Raw genomic sequence first — 15,628 nt, 5'->3', positions numbered from 1 at the left:
GCCCTAGCTTCCTTTTATTCTAGGAAAATGTTGAAAGTACAAACACCACTGAATGAGTATAAACTTACTATGCATGTATTAAAATTACTTTGGGAAACAGCAGTTTGATTCTATTATCTATCTGGATCAGTTAAAAGAAAACTTTGAAAAGTAATTTTCCAAATGCTTCCTTCCTCCAGTAACCAAAATTCTTGTCAAAGAGACCTGATCACTTTCTGTACTTTTTCTCTTGTTGGTCTAGCAGTATTACTGTCAGTCCCTGAGGTTTCCTCTACTTCTTTGCAGAATTCAAGTTATTTGAACCCTAAGTGGTACTGTGTGAAAATGTAGGGCTTGATGGATCCTTTGTGGTTTGTCTAGATCAGATTTAAACTGCATGGTCTGGGTTAGGAGAAAGGTTACTACCTACTTTTTGGGTAACCAGGGCACAAAGTCAGTATTGCCACCATGAGATGGTTGCCCTGCTTTGGCTATTTAACAAAGGATGACTGAGAAAAGTTACCAGAGACCTAATACACAGTATAATATTTCTATGGGTTATGGCTTATTTACAGAGAGCAACCAACTTGCAAATAGCCACAGATATAAGCAAAAGGGCCACATTCAGCTAAAACTGGGTTATGTTGTCTGTTCCTACATCTGTTTGTGTCACCACATTGTATAGTCTCCTTAAGAAAGGTAGTCCAGGGCTTCCCTGGTGGCGCAGTGGTTGAACGTCCACCTGCCAATGCAGGGGACACGGGTTCGTGCCCCGGTCTGGGAAGATCCCACATGCCGCGGAGCGGCTGGGCCCGTGAGCCATGGCCGCTGAGCCTGCGCGTCCAGAGCCTGTGCTCCACAACGGGAGAGGCCACAACAGTGAGAGACCCACGTGCCTCCAAAAAAAACCCAAAAAAACAAAAAAACGAAAGGTAGTCTGCAGGGACTCTTTAAGCCTAAACAATAAAAGGGCAGTGAGGATATTATCCAGCCAGGATCTAATCATAGTGCTCAATACTAGAATCTGAATGGTACCTCTGGTTTCCCAAAACAAAAACTACTGATTTTATGTGAACAGTTTTCATGTGTAATAGTAAATAGATGGTTTTGTCTGTCCCATATTAATTTAAATAAGGAATCAATTTTATTAACTACTTGTTCCATAGAATCCACTGCATCTCTGTCTCACAAATGACTAAATCAAAATAAAGAACACTTTTTTCTTAAATAACGTAAGCAAAATATTACTGAACACTATTGTCTACATGAGAACTCAGTTTAAAATGGGTGATAATAGAATATAATAGGAGTTCTTTAGTAATAAGTGAGTTTTTTTCATTTTTACCACACTATCTTCCTTTGTCAGGAAAATGTGCTTTTCTTGGATAGTTTCCAGTAAGCAGCAGTAAAGAGGCATCAGCAACATCATATCCCTCTTAATTCAGATTTGGCTGATGTGCTGTAAGAGATAGCAGGGAGAGACATGGCTATGTAGATTCACATTATTTCTCCCTTTTTGTACATCTGAGCCTATGTTAGCAGTTTGAATCTGCAGTATTTTACAGACAGTCGCCTGGCACCAAGCTCAGATACAGTGTTCTTCCCACAGAGAGAAAAAGAAGATTCATGATGATGATATACGGAAAATTGTGAAAGGTTGCACTGGCAGTTTAGGTTGAATTATAGAAGCATCCTTTCTAGGACAGTGTGTTCAAATGAAGCACCTATTGTAATGGGCAATTAGGTGCTGTATTTGTGTCTTCAGAATGTTAGAGAGTGTTAGAGAGAAATATTGATCTGAATTATGTGTACGTTTTCAAATTGCTCTACCTTGCAGAAACAAAATGATGACCAAATTAAATAGCTGTGGCTCTAGTCTGGTTCACTGCAGTTTGTCAACAAGCTGTCATGAAATGTTCTCATGTGCCCTTGAAAATTTAGAGGACTTGGACTAAAACTTCTTGTTAAATTTTATGCCTTTGATTCCTTTATTTATCCCATTAATCAAATAAACAATTAAAATTGTGTCTAAGAACTGACATTTTCTTTTCAAATATTAGAGAGATTTGAAAAACAACCTTTTAATAGCTATCTTTCTATAGTGGAAAGAGAACTGTTTTAGTGAACTGGGTTCAAATTCCATTTCATCAGTTTTGAGAATTTTTAAAAAAATCACAAGTTACTTACCTTCTTGAACTTCAGTTTTTCCATCTTTAAAGTAGTGTCTATAATACCTACCTGGTAATGTTACCATGATAAATAATTATGATGGGAAGGTTCTAGAGTGACATTAGAATGCGCGGTAAATGTTCTCCCTTTTACAGGGTATCATATGCTAAGTACTGATCGTATGTTTAAATCACTTGAATATTTTTGGATTGTTGAATGATAGAGGTTGTAGGATCATATTTACCTAATCAGGATATTGTTAAATAGTGTTCTTGGTGTTCATCCTGAAGAAAAGAAAAGCACAGTCAGTTATTTATATCAGTGATGTAATGATTTTATTACTTTGAGAGATGTATTGTTCCAATTTTCTTAATGTTGTTGCCTCACAAGGGTTTGCTTTAAAAAAAAAAGTTTCTCATCAAAGAGTTGGTTGTAGTTAACTGTGTGATTACATGTTAGTATAGTCTTAAATTCTTAAACTGACTGCTGCTTACAGTATGGAATTAAAAGTACTGTCCATTCTTGGTGACCTGCTATAGAAATTAACCTGTACTGATAAAACAGTATTTTGTAATCACCTAAATAATCTTTTTTCTCCCCATGCTGTAATGAACTTATAATAGTTTGGCAAAGGCATTGTCTACTCCATTCTTGAACAAATGACATATCTTATTTTAAAAAAGTTATTCATTTATTTATGAAGAGTCTTAACTTTTATTTAAAGTATAGGACTTAGTCTCATAGTTAAAAAAACAGAGGTATTAATGCTGAAAGACTCACCAGAATCACAGTTTAACTGGATTAAAACTTAATGGTAAGAAAGTGACAAGAAAGATACGTAATTATTTCTAATCATCTGGAAGGCATAAACTTGACTTTTTTTTTTAACATCTATTGGAGTATAATTGCTTTACAATGTTGTAGTAGTTTCTGCTGTACAACAAAGTGAATCAGCTCTATGTATACATATATCTCCTCCCTCTTGAGCTTTCCTCCCACCCTCCCTATCCCACTCCTCTAGGTCATCACAAAGCATCGAGTTGATCTCCCTGTGCTATGCAGCAGCTTCCCACTAGCTATCTGTTTTACGTTTGGTAGTGTATATGTCAATGCTACTCTCTCACTTCGTCCCAGCTTCTCCTTCCCCCTCTGTGTCCTCAAGTCCGTTCTCTATGTCTGCTTAGAGAAGTCTGCGTCTTTATTCCTGCCCAGCCACTAGGTTCATCAGTACTGTTTTTTTTAGATTCCATAAATGTGTGTTATCATATGGTATTTGTTTTTCTCTTTCTGACTTACTTCACTCTGTATGACACACTCTAGGTACATCCATCTCATTACAGATAGCTCAATTTCGTTTCTCTTTATGGCTGAGTAATATTCCATTGTATATATGTGCCTCGTCTTCTTTATCCACTCATCTGTTGGTGGACACATTGGTTGCTTCCATGTCCTGGCTATAGTAAATAGTGCTGCAATGAACATTGTGGTACATGACTCTTTTTGAATTATGGTTTTCTCAGGGTATATGCCCAGTAGTGGGATTGCTGGGTCATATAGTAGTTCTATTTTTAGTTTTTTAAAGAACCTCCATACTGTTCTCCATAGTGGCTGTATCAGTTTACATTCCCACCACAGTGCAAGAGGGTTCCCTTTTCTCCATACCCTCACCAGCATTTATTGTTTGTAGATGTTTTGATGATGGCCATTCTGACCGGTGTGAGGTGATACCTCATTGTGGATTTGATTTGCATTTCTCTAATGATTAATGATGTTGAGCATCTTTTCATGTGTTTGTTGGCAATCTGTATATCTTCTTTGGAGAAATGTCTATTTAAGTCTTCTGCCCATTTTTGGATTGGGTTGTTTGTTTTCTTGATATTGAGCTGCATGAGCTGCTCGTATATTTTGGGGATTAATCCTTTGTCAGTTGCTTCGTTTGCAAGTATTTTCTCCCATTCTGAGGGTTGTCTTTTCATCTTGTTTATAGTTTCCTTTGCTGTGCAAAAGCTTTTCAGTTTCATTAGGTCCCATTTGTTTATTTTTTAAACCTGAAGATTTTTAATCCTAGTTCTGACACTAACTACTTGGCCTTAGGTGGATCAGTAACCTTTCTGTGAAAGTTTGCATTTCTATAAAACAGTTGCAGTGCCTGTTAGACCTACTCACAGCATAATTGTGAGAAGAAAATGAAGTAACACAAAAGTGTGCTTACTTCTACTCAGCCCGCCTAAGGGAGGCAGACCTTGGAGATTTGGCTTTTCCCATCGAACCATGTAAATGACCTTAGGAACATATCTTCTTTCCAAGGAACTTGAGCTTTCAACTTAATTCTAGAAATCAAACTATGGTACCAGAATACTTGAGAACAAAATCACTGATACCTTTTATAGTTGCAGAGAAAAAATAAATTACTTTTTGCTATTCTTTGTTCTATTGCACTGTGGTCTTCAGAGCTTTCAGCTGAAGGCTAATTATTGATCTGATACAGACTGCATTTTTTGATGTGCTCATTTTTTAAAAAGAAGAGTTTTACCTTCTTTTTTTCTAACAGAATTATTCTTTATCTTGAAAATGGGGCATAAGTAAAATCCTAAATCAGAGTATGATGGTGCATGGTAGGCCACTGATGCAATGTCTAATATAGACTCTCCGAAAATAATTTTCGGATACTGTTTATTCTGTGGAGGATCTATGTCATCTCTTCCCTTTTTTTTTAAACTGGCTTTAACAGAATAGGACAGAAACATTTGAAATCTGAACACATTCTTATCATTAGAGAAGTTATAAGCCAAGAAATATAAATCTATAGAAGAAAGACATTCCCAAGTTGTTCTGCCATTTAAAATTATGCAGCTGATGATAAGAGCAAGAATTATAAAAAAAAAAAAAAGAATTATAATATGGTTCTGATCAATTCTGAGTACAAAAAGTAGTTTTCTTTATTCTGTGTATGTAACCATTATTGTGCTTAGGTTTTTTTTAATCAAAAGAACAAACTTGCTGAATTTGGCATACCTATTTATGCCCATAACTTCTCTATTCCAGAAATAACTTGAGGTGGCTTATAATAAAATCAAATATAAAATAAAACCCAAAAATTATAAGTACAAATTTAAAAGAACTTGTTTGGTTTGCATTTCATTGCAACCTTTGGCTCCTTTGGATCATTTCTTGTTTTAAATATATGCTTAGCTATTTTAAATTTACTTTTGCTTCATATTTGCTTCTAAGTCATTAATTGTTCATATTGCTTTGAGTGAACTGTGATGCATTAGGCAGACTGCCTGTGTTCAGATCCCAGCTCCTACACTTGTTAGTGTAGGTGGTCACTAGTTAAAGTGGGAAGGACAGATTTTTTTCAATAAAAACTATTGCAAATAAGGAAGGAGCTCCAGCATGAACTGAATTCAACTTTGCTGGAAAAAAAAGCAGGAGACCTTATTTTAAAGGCTGAGCTATGCTAAGGGAAAAGCACTGAGGGGGATTGGAGGAGTTAGTCCATGGGACTAGGCCATCTGGGTTTGTTGATTGGCACTTATCCAGAGGAAAAACAAACCTTCTATCTTTATGACAGGAGGCAGTGATGTAAGTTAGAGCAGGACATCCATTGGCTGAGAACTATCTCCTTGATGTGAGAAGACAGTTCTGGATAGAAGATTTACAACTCAAAGAGGCAGAGAAAAGATTTACAATTGCCAGCTTTCTAAAGTAACTGCACTAAGATGGGTTCAGAAGCCTATCTGCTTATTACCAGGTTTTGGCCAGAATGAATAGTAAAACTGCTTAATCTTGGTTTGCCTCCGTTTCCTCATCTATAAAATGGGGATAATAATAGTACCTGTGTCATAGGAATGTGTTTTAAGGATTAAAGGAGTTAATACATGTAAAGCACTTAGAACAGTGCTTACACATAGTAAGCTCTGAACAAATGCTAATTTTTACTCTTACTGTCTTTAAAGGAGTTAATAATAGTATCTGTGGATACTGTTGGGTCTTTATTGGATTGTTTTTGTTATTAAATGTTACAATACGTATATAACATTGAGAACCATGGCTGGCTCATAATAAGAATTCAATAACTGTTGGCTAGAAGTAGTATTAGTAGCAGCAGCAGCTATAGTCTGCCACTAAATATCTTTCAGTCCCGAATTACTCATAGCTCAGGATGTTCAACTAGAAGGGAATCTTGAATTTCTTATTTCTATTAGAACAGAGTAGGTCTGTTTTATAACGTTAGTAATTCAGAGGTTGGAAAAATATTTATGAGCAATCTTGTACATGATGGTAAGATCTTTAAGCAGTATTTTGCCAATATATTTCCAAACCCAATATATTGGGTTTTGGATACAGAGGTCACATCTCCAGCATTTATGTGGCTTAACCTTCTTGCTGTGCAACCTTCAACATTTCCCAGCCTGTTTCCTCCTTATCAAAATGAGTGAATCTAAATAATTATAAAGCCTTTTAAGAAATGAAACGATTTGTTCCAGTAGAAGAAATGGTATATATAAAAGTAGTAATAAAGACTGAATCATATTTCTTTAATTTTTAAAATTTTAAGATACTTCTTTGATGTGTATTTGAATCTCCTTGCTTCCCAGCCAACACAGAAATGAAAAAAGAAGTACAAATTTCACAATTTTTGGTGCTGACCAGTAGGTTTAGAGAAACCCAGATTATCTCTATCCATGTTTGTGGAGTCTCTTGATTCCACCACTGTGCAGTAATAATCCATGAAGTATGAATTATTAAATGAGTTCAGTCTCTATTTGTATTGGGTGTATTATAAATCATAGCACATCTTCATTACACATGGATTTCCATTAAGGAAGTGGAATACATAGATCGACAGATGCCCATTTTCCTTAATTTGCAATATTTATCACTAAAAATTCTTGATGCTAGTGTATTTGATAGTAGAAAATGGCAATTTAGATAAGAGACTAATAACTGGAAAAGAAAGAATAATGAGTTAATGTTGATTTCTTCAATGCACTACATAAAAATTTTAAAGTAAGGGGAAACAGGGACTTCCCTGGGGGTCCAGTGGTTAAGACTTTGCTTTCCAGTGCAGGGGGTGTGGGTTCGGTCCATGGTCAGGGAGCTAAGTTCCTACATGCCTCAGGGCTCAGGGCCAGAAAACCAAAATATAAAACAGAAGCAATATTGTAACAAAATTCAATAAAAACTTTAAAAAAAAATGGTCCACGTAAAAAAAAAAATCTTTAAAAAATAATAAAGGGAGAACAACCAAATATAATATATTTCAAAACCAACTTTTATTCATTGTATCTTTTTTTAAATTAATTTATTTTTTTGGCTGCGTTACGTCTTCATTGCTGCGTGCGGGCTTTCTCTAGTCGTGGCGAGCGGGGGCTACCCTTCATTGCAGTGCTCTGGCTTCTCATTGCAGTGCCTTATCTTGTTGTGGAGCACGGGCTCTAGGCGCGCAGGCTTCAGTAGTTATGGCACACGGGCTCAGTAGTTGTGGCTCACTGCCTCTAGAGCACAGGGTCAGTAGTTGCGGCGCATGGGCTTAGTTGCTCCGTGCCATGTGAGATCTTCCCAGACCAGGGATAGAACCCATGTCCCCTGCATTGGCAGGCAGATTCTTAACCACTGCACCACCAGGGAAGTCCCCATTGTATCTTTTTAATTAATATTTTGGGAAGTTGTAAAGTGATTCAAGAAATTAAATATTTAATTATGCAAATAGTAAAGATGGTCAAAACTAACTCCTACCATTTTAAAGTCAAATGCATTGAATTGTTTTACTTTATATAGAAGCATTTAAAATGTTGCCTTTTAACTGTGACAGTACTAGAAATATTACTCATGATAATTGGTTTTATAAATAGGATTTGACGTTGTTTAGGAAAGAATCATAGAAAAATGTTTTAGGGAACCTAAGTTCTAGGCTTAGCCCTTCCATTAACCTGGCACCCAGCATTTGGCAGACAACTTCACCTCACTGGACCAGTAGTTCTTTTTCAGTCATAGAGCCCATGCTTTTACAAGTTATTTCTTCTTTACTAGCAGCAGTTTAATTCATATTTTGTATCTTTCTTTCTTTAATAGTCTGATACGTACTTCTGCATGTCAGTGCATTTGCCAATGGATGAGGAAGCCTTCGTGAGTAAGTATTAATTGGATGGTGTGGAGGGGTGGGCAGTTGAAGGAAGGGCAGCTATTGGAAATCAGTGAAAGGTTCTCTTTGATGGTTATGAGCATATTAATCTTTTACTGTCAGTTTCTAAAAATGCATTTATAATGCCTAATGCAGAAACAAACCAGTGAGCCACTGAGAGACAAGATTACAAACTGTATCTGGAGAGACTTATGAGTAATAGTAGTTAAGGAGTTGCATGCAGATGTCGATGGCTCCCAATGCCATGTGGTCCCATTTGTAGAGTATTGGCTTTCTGTCTGTGGCTGGATGCTTAATTCCGCTCCACTCAACAGACTCTTTATATACCTGCTGGTTCATGCTATAAATCGACTGCACTCAGAATCAGCATTGGGGAATGTAAGATTTTACCTGTCAGACAAGTAGATGGATAGGAAGGAATGAAAATAGGAGTGAATGAGAGAAGGGAAGAAGGGAAAGAGAGAGGGAGGGAGGGAGGACAGAAGGAACCTCAGTCCTGTTGTCTATATTATAGAATAAGAGGGCTCTTAAATGACAGCTCCTTCCCCAGCTGAGACTTTAAATCAGATAGAAAATGTGACAGAGCACCATCTGTTTTCATCTAGATGGTTTTAATTTAAACATCCCTTATGACAGACATTTACTGTTTAGGGAAGACATGTGATTGGCAAATTATTCATGGATTTGCCCCCGTCCCTTGTTTTTCTACTTTGAGATGTTGATTTTGGAGAGAAAGTGATGGTAATGAGAGTTGTACTTTGTTCCCTTGAAACTAATTTTCAAGTGGACTGTCTGTAATGGCTATTATATGAATTGTAAAATGTGTACAGTAGCCTTGGAGCCATCTGAGGATGAACTTTCATGAGGTGTTCCCCACAGGAAAATACATTATAGATCTTCAAAGCCAGAACAATGTGCATCTATTTTTTTCACACACTTTGGTGGCAGTCACAACAGAAAATACAACCTGTATCAACACTCTAAACAAAATTTGCTCCATAGTTAACTCCTAAAAATAAGTCAGACCTTGGGAATTTGAACATTGCCTGAGTGATGTTCCTTTGTGTAACAATTGAACATTACCAGGAAAAAAGTTAGGAAGTATGGTGCTTCCAGATCCTGAACTTTAACTTTAAAGTGAGAAAAATAATTTAAGTTCCTAATTGTCGTGCTTTGAGTAACACCAAAAGTGATTTAGGATATAAATTCATAATTAAAATATTAACAGTAAAGCTTTCCTCACTTTCATGTCCACATATTCGATAGCTTAGGAGAAAATAATGTTTACTAAAAAAAGGAACTGTACCTGAAGTTTTTCTTTACTAATTTTATATTTTCTTTGTCCAAGTTTAGGAGTAGACTTTCTCCCTCCTGTTTTTGAAGAGAAGGCCCCTCTACACACCTGTATAAATATGGTAGTCGTGTTTCAGAGCAGTATTACAGGTCTCACATTAATAGGTTACTGGCTTGTTTCTGGAGGTAGTGGTAGTAAATGATTTCAGAGCTGGTGACTCTAAGGCCTATAAATATATTCCTGGAATGTGTTATTGCTCTCCTAATATAAATGTGTTTACTTTCACATAACTTAAAATTGAAAGTACAAGTCAATATATTCAGTCAAGAAAAATATTCACAGGAAACACATAAAGGGCTATATTACAACCAGGTGTTAAACATTTGTCCATTTTTCTTAGGCAACTCTCATCTAAGATTAAACTGTTTCCAGTTCTAATGTCCTTAAAGGATCTTATAAGAATAATTATAACTATTTTCAGTATTTCTTCTTTACTTTATTGCTGGGAGGATTGCATAAATACTAAACATTTTGTCACCTGTTCAAAGCATGATTATTTCATTTTCAGTGTTAGTCCTTTAATATACAACCCCCAGGAGATTTGTGGTTACCGTTGTTTACATAATTCAGCAACCACAGAAGTTTAGGTGTAGGTAAAATAGAACTGGAAAATTGAAAACCAAAGAGACGTACCAACAATGATTTATATAAGGGAATAAGTAAGGAAAAATTTGCATGTATAATCTCATTAATTCTTAGGACAGCACTGTAGGTTGTCCTATTTCATATAGAGAAACAAAGACAGGAACATCTGTGTCTGTGATTTAATCAGGTGCTAGGACAATAGTTTGTCCTATTATAGGCATGCTTGTTCCTATAATCAGCCCACCACCAGCCATCGTTTACTGAGGACTTGCCAGACACTAAGATACAGAAAACTAAGCGTATTTAAGCCATTTTAGAGAAAAAGAAACAGAAGGTCAGAGAGGTTAAGAAGCTTTTACTATATATGTGCTCCCTACATGTATGCCATTTAAATCATAACAGATTTAGGTGTGGGGATAGTGATACAGGGGATAAAGGGAAGAAGTTATCAAATGGATAGAAGGAGCTGAAATACAGCAATCGCACATCTCTGTCTTCCTCACATTAAAAACAATTATCCTTTCATTCCCTTACCTTCATTCCCTACTGGGAACACTCTGGTCAGTTCTGCCAAAAAGTAAAATAAACCTCAAACCATCTTATGAAATAAAACCCAATACACATGAAGATTTAAACATTTGCAGAAGGCAAAGGGCTTGGGTATACAGGTTATATGTTGGGAGGGTGATTATACATAGCTTATCCCAATTCCCAAAGTGAACGTTTTAGTTGTGGGGTAACCAAGGCTTTTCCATGAATGAAATTTTGGCTTTTTTTGTGTGTTGTCTGATAAGGGTGCCTTATCATAAGATTAAATATGGTTAGAAATGAAGACTTGTAAACACCTATAAAACTTTGTTCATTTTTTTTCTTAAGACACTTATCATTTTGCACCTTCTGTTTTCATTATCTGTGCCCTTAAAATTTTTGAATGCCAGCAGGATATGTGCCACAGGATATGGTAGGGACTCAGTAATTGCTTGCTTATACATGAGTGGACCCTAAAGAAGTGTTTTGTTTGGCCATTTTATAAGGCAACATATTGAATAGTAGACAATTTACTCTTTTGTCTTAAATTATACTCATTTGAATATAACGGAATAATTGTTTTCTAAGAAAGGCACTTGTTCATAAATTCAGCAAACTTAAAAAAAATTTTAATAGATCTTTATTGGAGTATAATTGCTTCACAGTACTGTGTTAGTTTCTGTTGTACAACAGAGTGAATTAGCCATATGTATACATATATCCCCATATCCCCTCCCTCTTGTGTCTCCCTCCCACCCTCCCTATCCCACCCCTCTAGGTGGTCACAAAGCACCGAGCTGATCTCCCTGTGCTATACAGCTGCTTCCCACTAGCTGTTTCACATTTGGTGGTGTATATATCTCAATGCTACTCTTACTTCGCCCCAGCTTCCCCCCCGCCCCGTGCCCTCAAGTCCATTCTCTACATCTACGTCTTTATTCCTGCCCTGCCACTAAGTTCATCAGTACCATTTTTTTCTTTTCTTTTCTTTTTCTTAGATTCCATATATATGTGTTAACATACGGTATTTGTTTTTCTCTTTCTGACTTACTTCACTCTATATGACAGACTCTAGGTCCATCCACCTCACTACAAATAACTCAATTTTGTTTCTTTTTATGGCTGAGTAATATTCCACTGTATATGTGTGCCACATCTTCTTTATCCATTCATCTGTCGATGGACATTTAGGTTGCTTCCATAGCCTGGCTATTGTAAATAGTTTAGCAAACTTCTAAAATTCTGCCATGTGCCAGTTATTGGGCTAGGCAGTGGAGATGTAGTATGATACAAATTCAAGGAAATCACAGCCTGGCAGAATTCTAGAAGACAAGAATACAAATGTTACAACATATAAAAAGGACTTTCTTCTTTTGCTTTTCAAATTTCTGAAGAAAATTACAAAAGGCAGACTGCTTATTAGGACTAAAACAAACTCTCTTGATGGTGGTAAAAGCCAAAATTGCCTTTGAGTAATTTATAATTTTTACACTTGTGTGACTAATTATGTAACTCATTTAAATAAGCATATTTCTTAATTTTGAGAAGATACCATCACAATTATCATGGAATTTCATGTGCATATGTCTGTAATATATACATATAAGCCTGTCCAACATGTTTGATGTGTTTATATGTTAGCATTGAATTATTAAATATGAATTAAAGTAGGTGTTTGAGAAAATACTATAACGAAGATAAGTATAATTTTCATCTTCTGAACAAAATTATAGCTTTCCCTAGAGCACTGCTTTTGTTTGTTCTTTTAATAAAGAACCACAGAACTGGAATGGGTGAGGGTATGATAAAATCTGCATTTGACCACTGAACTGTGTTGCTGTCTGAAAGGTGTTTTATAGACACTCAGAAGAATTGGCTCTGACAGAAGCCCACTCAGCCAAGAAATTTGACTGTCATCTTCATCCACTTGCTTTCCCTGACGTGGATGACCAGTAAATAAATGTGTCTTTTCCTTAGTGAATGATGGCAGGTCCCTATCTATCAAATTGCACTATACAAATCAGATAGAAGCATTGAATTTAGAAATAGATGAAAATTAATCTAATGATTCATTGCTTTTCATTTTCTTGGGCTTCTCTGTTGAATGTGAAACAATTCCTACTGCAGAATTGTACAGTTAGACTTGAATATTTCCAAATGTGACCTGTCTTAAACAAAGCACATGTTAAGGTGATGTTGGGATACTTCAGAAACTACAGAAGCAATCTAATTTTGATCATGCTTATGGGTCAGCTACATAGTATGACTGTAAAGACCAAGATCTGGCAGGGTTCAGTGCTCATTTATCCACATTTTATGGCTTTGACAGCAGTAAATAGAAGGGGGTGTATGTGTGAGTCCCCATCCCAATGCAATCATTCTGTCACCTTTCTGCTTCCAATTAATTGACTACATATACTTCTCTTTTCACCTAGGATTTTCTCCAACATGAATAATTTAGTCTCTGACTTCCACATGACCGTTGGGTACCTCCCAGCAGCCATACTCAGAGGCTATTCTAGTTTTTTAGTGAAAGCTACTTGGAGAGAGCTGAATAGCACTGTACTGGAGGTCTCTGATGAGTGGCTAAAACTTCATTTGCTTGGTCATAATCAAGAAGGAGAATCTGTTGCTATACACTCTGTCTCAGCATATTTCTTAAATGTCCTCTATCCTTTGGTCATCCAAATACCCACATTTCCAACATGACAGCCCCCCCAAGCCCCCAGAGTTTTGTCAGGTAATAAAACAGAGAGGAGGGGTAGGAACCATTTCATTATATTTCATTGAAGCTGAGACTTAGGAATATCTTCAATTCAGTGCATCTAGAGGTCACCCAAAAGTAACTGACACGTTGACAAAGCTGTTTTAATGCAGTAATGTCAAAATGCCACTCCTCCTCACTCCCCAGAAAATGGCCAATTCCAAAAGCCCAGGGTTGCATCAGGTTTGATGTGTAAAACGTCCTTCAGTGTCTGGGGGTTCTTGGCATTTTGACAGTCATTCTGAAGTATCCATTTCAGCTATTTCAGTGGGGACAATTTCAGTGGCCAACTCTAAAAAGACCAGTGTGAACTGTTTTAGTCAGAGAAAATTTCATGAGAGAGATGGCAGTGTTTGATCTGGGTCTGGGAAGACGGTCTATTTGGATCTGCAGAAGGAGGAGAATATTCCAGCTGCCAACCATATGAGCACAGAAGGAGCGTACTGGGCACACGCGTGAGCCTCGCCACTTGCTGGCTGCATGGCCATGGGCGGTTGTTACTGAGGCTCATCTGTTTGAGGGGGAAAGGACCAGACTCATAGGGTTGTTGTGAGCAGTAAATGAGCCATACACAGGGTAAGCCCTCAGTAAACGTTAGTGGTTATGGTTACTAGGTGAGAAGGGCAGCCAGTGAGAGCACAGAGTGTATGTTGGAGGTTGTCTTGTTGGAAATGTAGCAGGATCGGAGACTGCTGCGATATTCTGGAAAGGCAAGAGGGGAATGTGGATTTGATTCTGTGGGAAATTAATAGGGGGATATTACAGAGATGACATTACAAAAAATAGGGCTTAATGAAGCTTATGCTATTTTATCTTGCATAGTCTGGCTGGTAAAGTCTATTTATTGACCGTTTAGTTGGTTCTGACATATACCAGAAAGTTCCTTTTTAAAAGGTATTTCATCTAGAAGTTTAATTCTTTTTGTGCTGAAATTCCTTTATTCAGCGGTAAGGATTACTTCACTTGAAATTTGCGTTCAATTTATAGACTTGCTTACGTGTCTTATTTCTTGGTTAATTTGGCAACAGCGGCTTAAAGTCCTCATAAACCACGTTAAGGATTCTTTCTGAATGGTATATCATTGTCCAAGCTAGCGAGAGCTAACGACAACTTTTCTCTTAAACTTTCTGATTAAAAATGTTCAAGCAAAAAAAAAAAAAAAAAAAAAATGTTCAAGCAGAGGTCTTTATTTTAGTGTAGAATTGCTTTATGGTTTGCAGAAAGCCGGCAGAAGGTAATATAATATGCCATTGCTGTGGGTTTTCAAAATGCAGCCAAATGGACTATGCTCCTGTGAGCTTTACATCTGTCTGAACTTTTCTCGCCCAACTGCAAGATTATGAACATTAAGGTTGATCATAGCCTACACTTCAATTGCAATTTAGAGCATTATCTTCAGTTCCTGTGAATGGTTTCTGAAGTATAATCTTTATTTTTTGGAAATAAAGAAATGTTTATGGGAGTGATATTAAGATTGGGGAACTGATAATTTTTTTTAAATTATGACAACTCTTTTACATTATTGTTTCTTGAACCTTACACCTCTCTATTTTCTCAATATTGAAAATGGCTTGAAAGCACTGGGATTATTAGAAGACGGACTCTATCACAGACATGAACATATTCACCAGGGGTTCCATTTGTATGCTTGCTTCAGACCTCAGCCCTAAAACGATTTTAGGTGATACAGCTAAAACTGCCTGACGTAATGTAGAGTTCCAATGATCTCTTTTAATAAAACAATTCTAAAGGATCAACTAATTTTTGCCTTCAGAAACATTTATAAATTCGTTTTAAAAGAAACCTTGTCTTTACTGTTTACTTTGTACATTTAAAAGAGCTATACAACCCAAGTTAATTAAGATGAGTAAACTCTGCATATGCTCACATAGTAGAATATATTCAGCCACTGCCACTGAAAATGTTGACTGTTGTCAGGATCACCTCTGATTCACCTTTGAAATTTTGCAAAGAGACACTTGCCTGGAACAACTTTTGGAGATTCAAATAAGATGTTGATGGGGGAAGGGGCAGGACTGATCTAGGATCGACCCTGAGCACTTGTATTTTTAACAAACTCCATAGGATAATTCTAATGCAC

General features: G+C 36.6%; 1 protein-coding gene across 25 annotated transcripts in view; it reads left to right on the top strand.

The window, feature by feature from the left end:
* PAM (peptidylglycine alpha-amidating monooxygenase) overlaps window positions 1–15,628 on the top strand; it is a 282,567-nt gene that overhangs the window by 159,977 nt on the left and 106,962 nt on the right. For all 25 annotated transcript variants that reach the window (XM_032625238.1, XM_032625224.1, XM_032625221.1 and 22 more), the window contains one exon: window positions 8,227–8,284. In XM_032625238.1, the coding sequence (XP_032481129.1) occupies window positions 8,227–8,284 (58 nt within the window). The remainder of the gene's footprint in view (window positions 1–8,226; window positions 8,285–15,628) is intronic.

Source organism: Phocoena sinus, chromosome 3, assembly GCF_008692025.1.
Source record: "Phocoena sinus isolate mPhoSin1 chromosome 3, mPhoSin1.pri, whole genome shotgun sequence".
Taxonomy (NCBI): Eukaryota; Metazoa; Chordata; class Mammalia; order Artiodactyla; family Phocoenidae; genus Phocoena; species Phocoena sinus.
The sequence above is the reverse complement of the archived record's forward strand: the minus strand, read 5'-3'. Positions and strand labels throughout refer to the sequence as shown.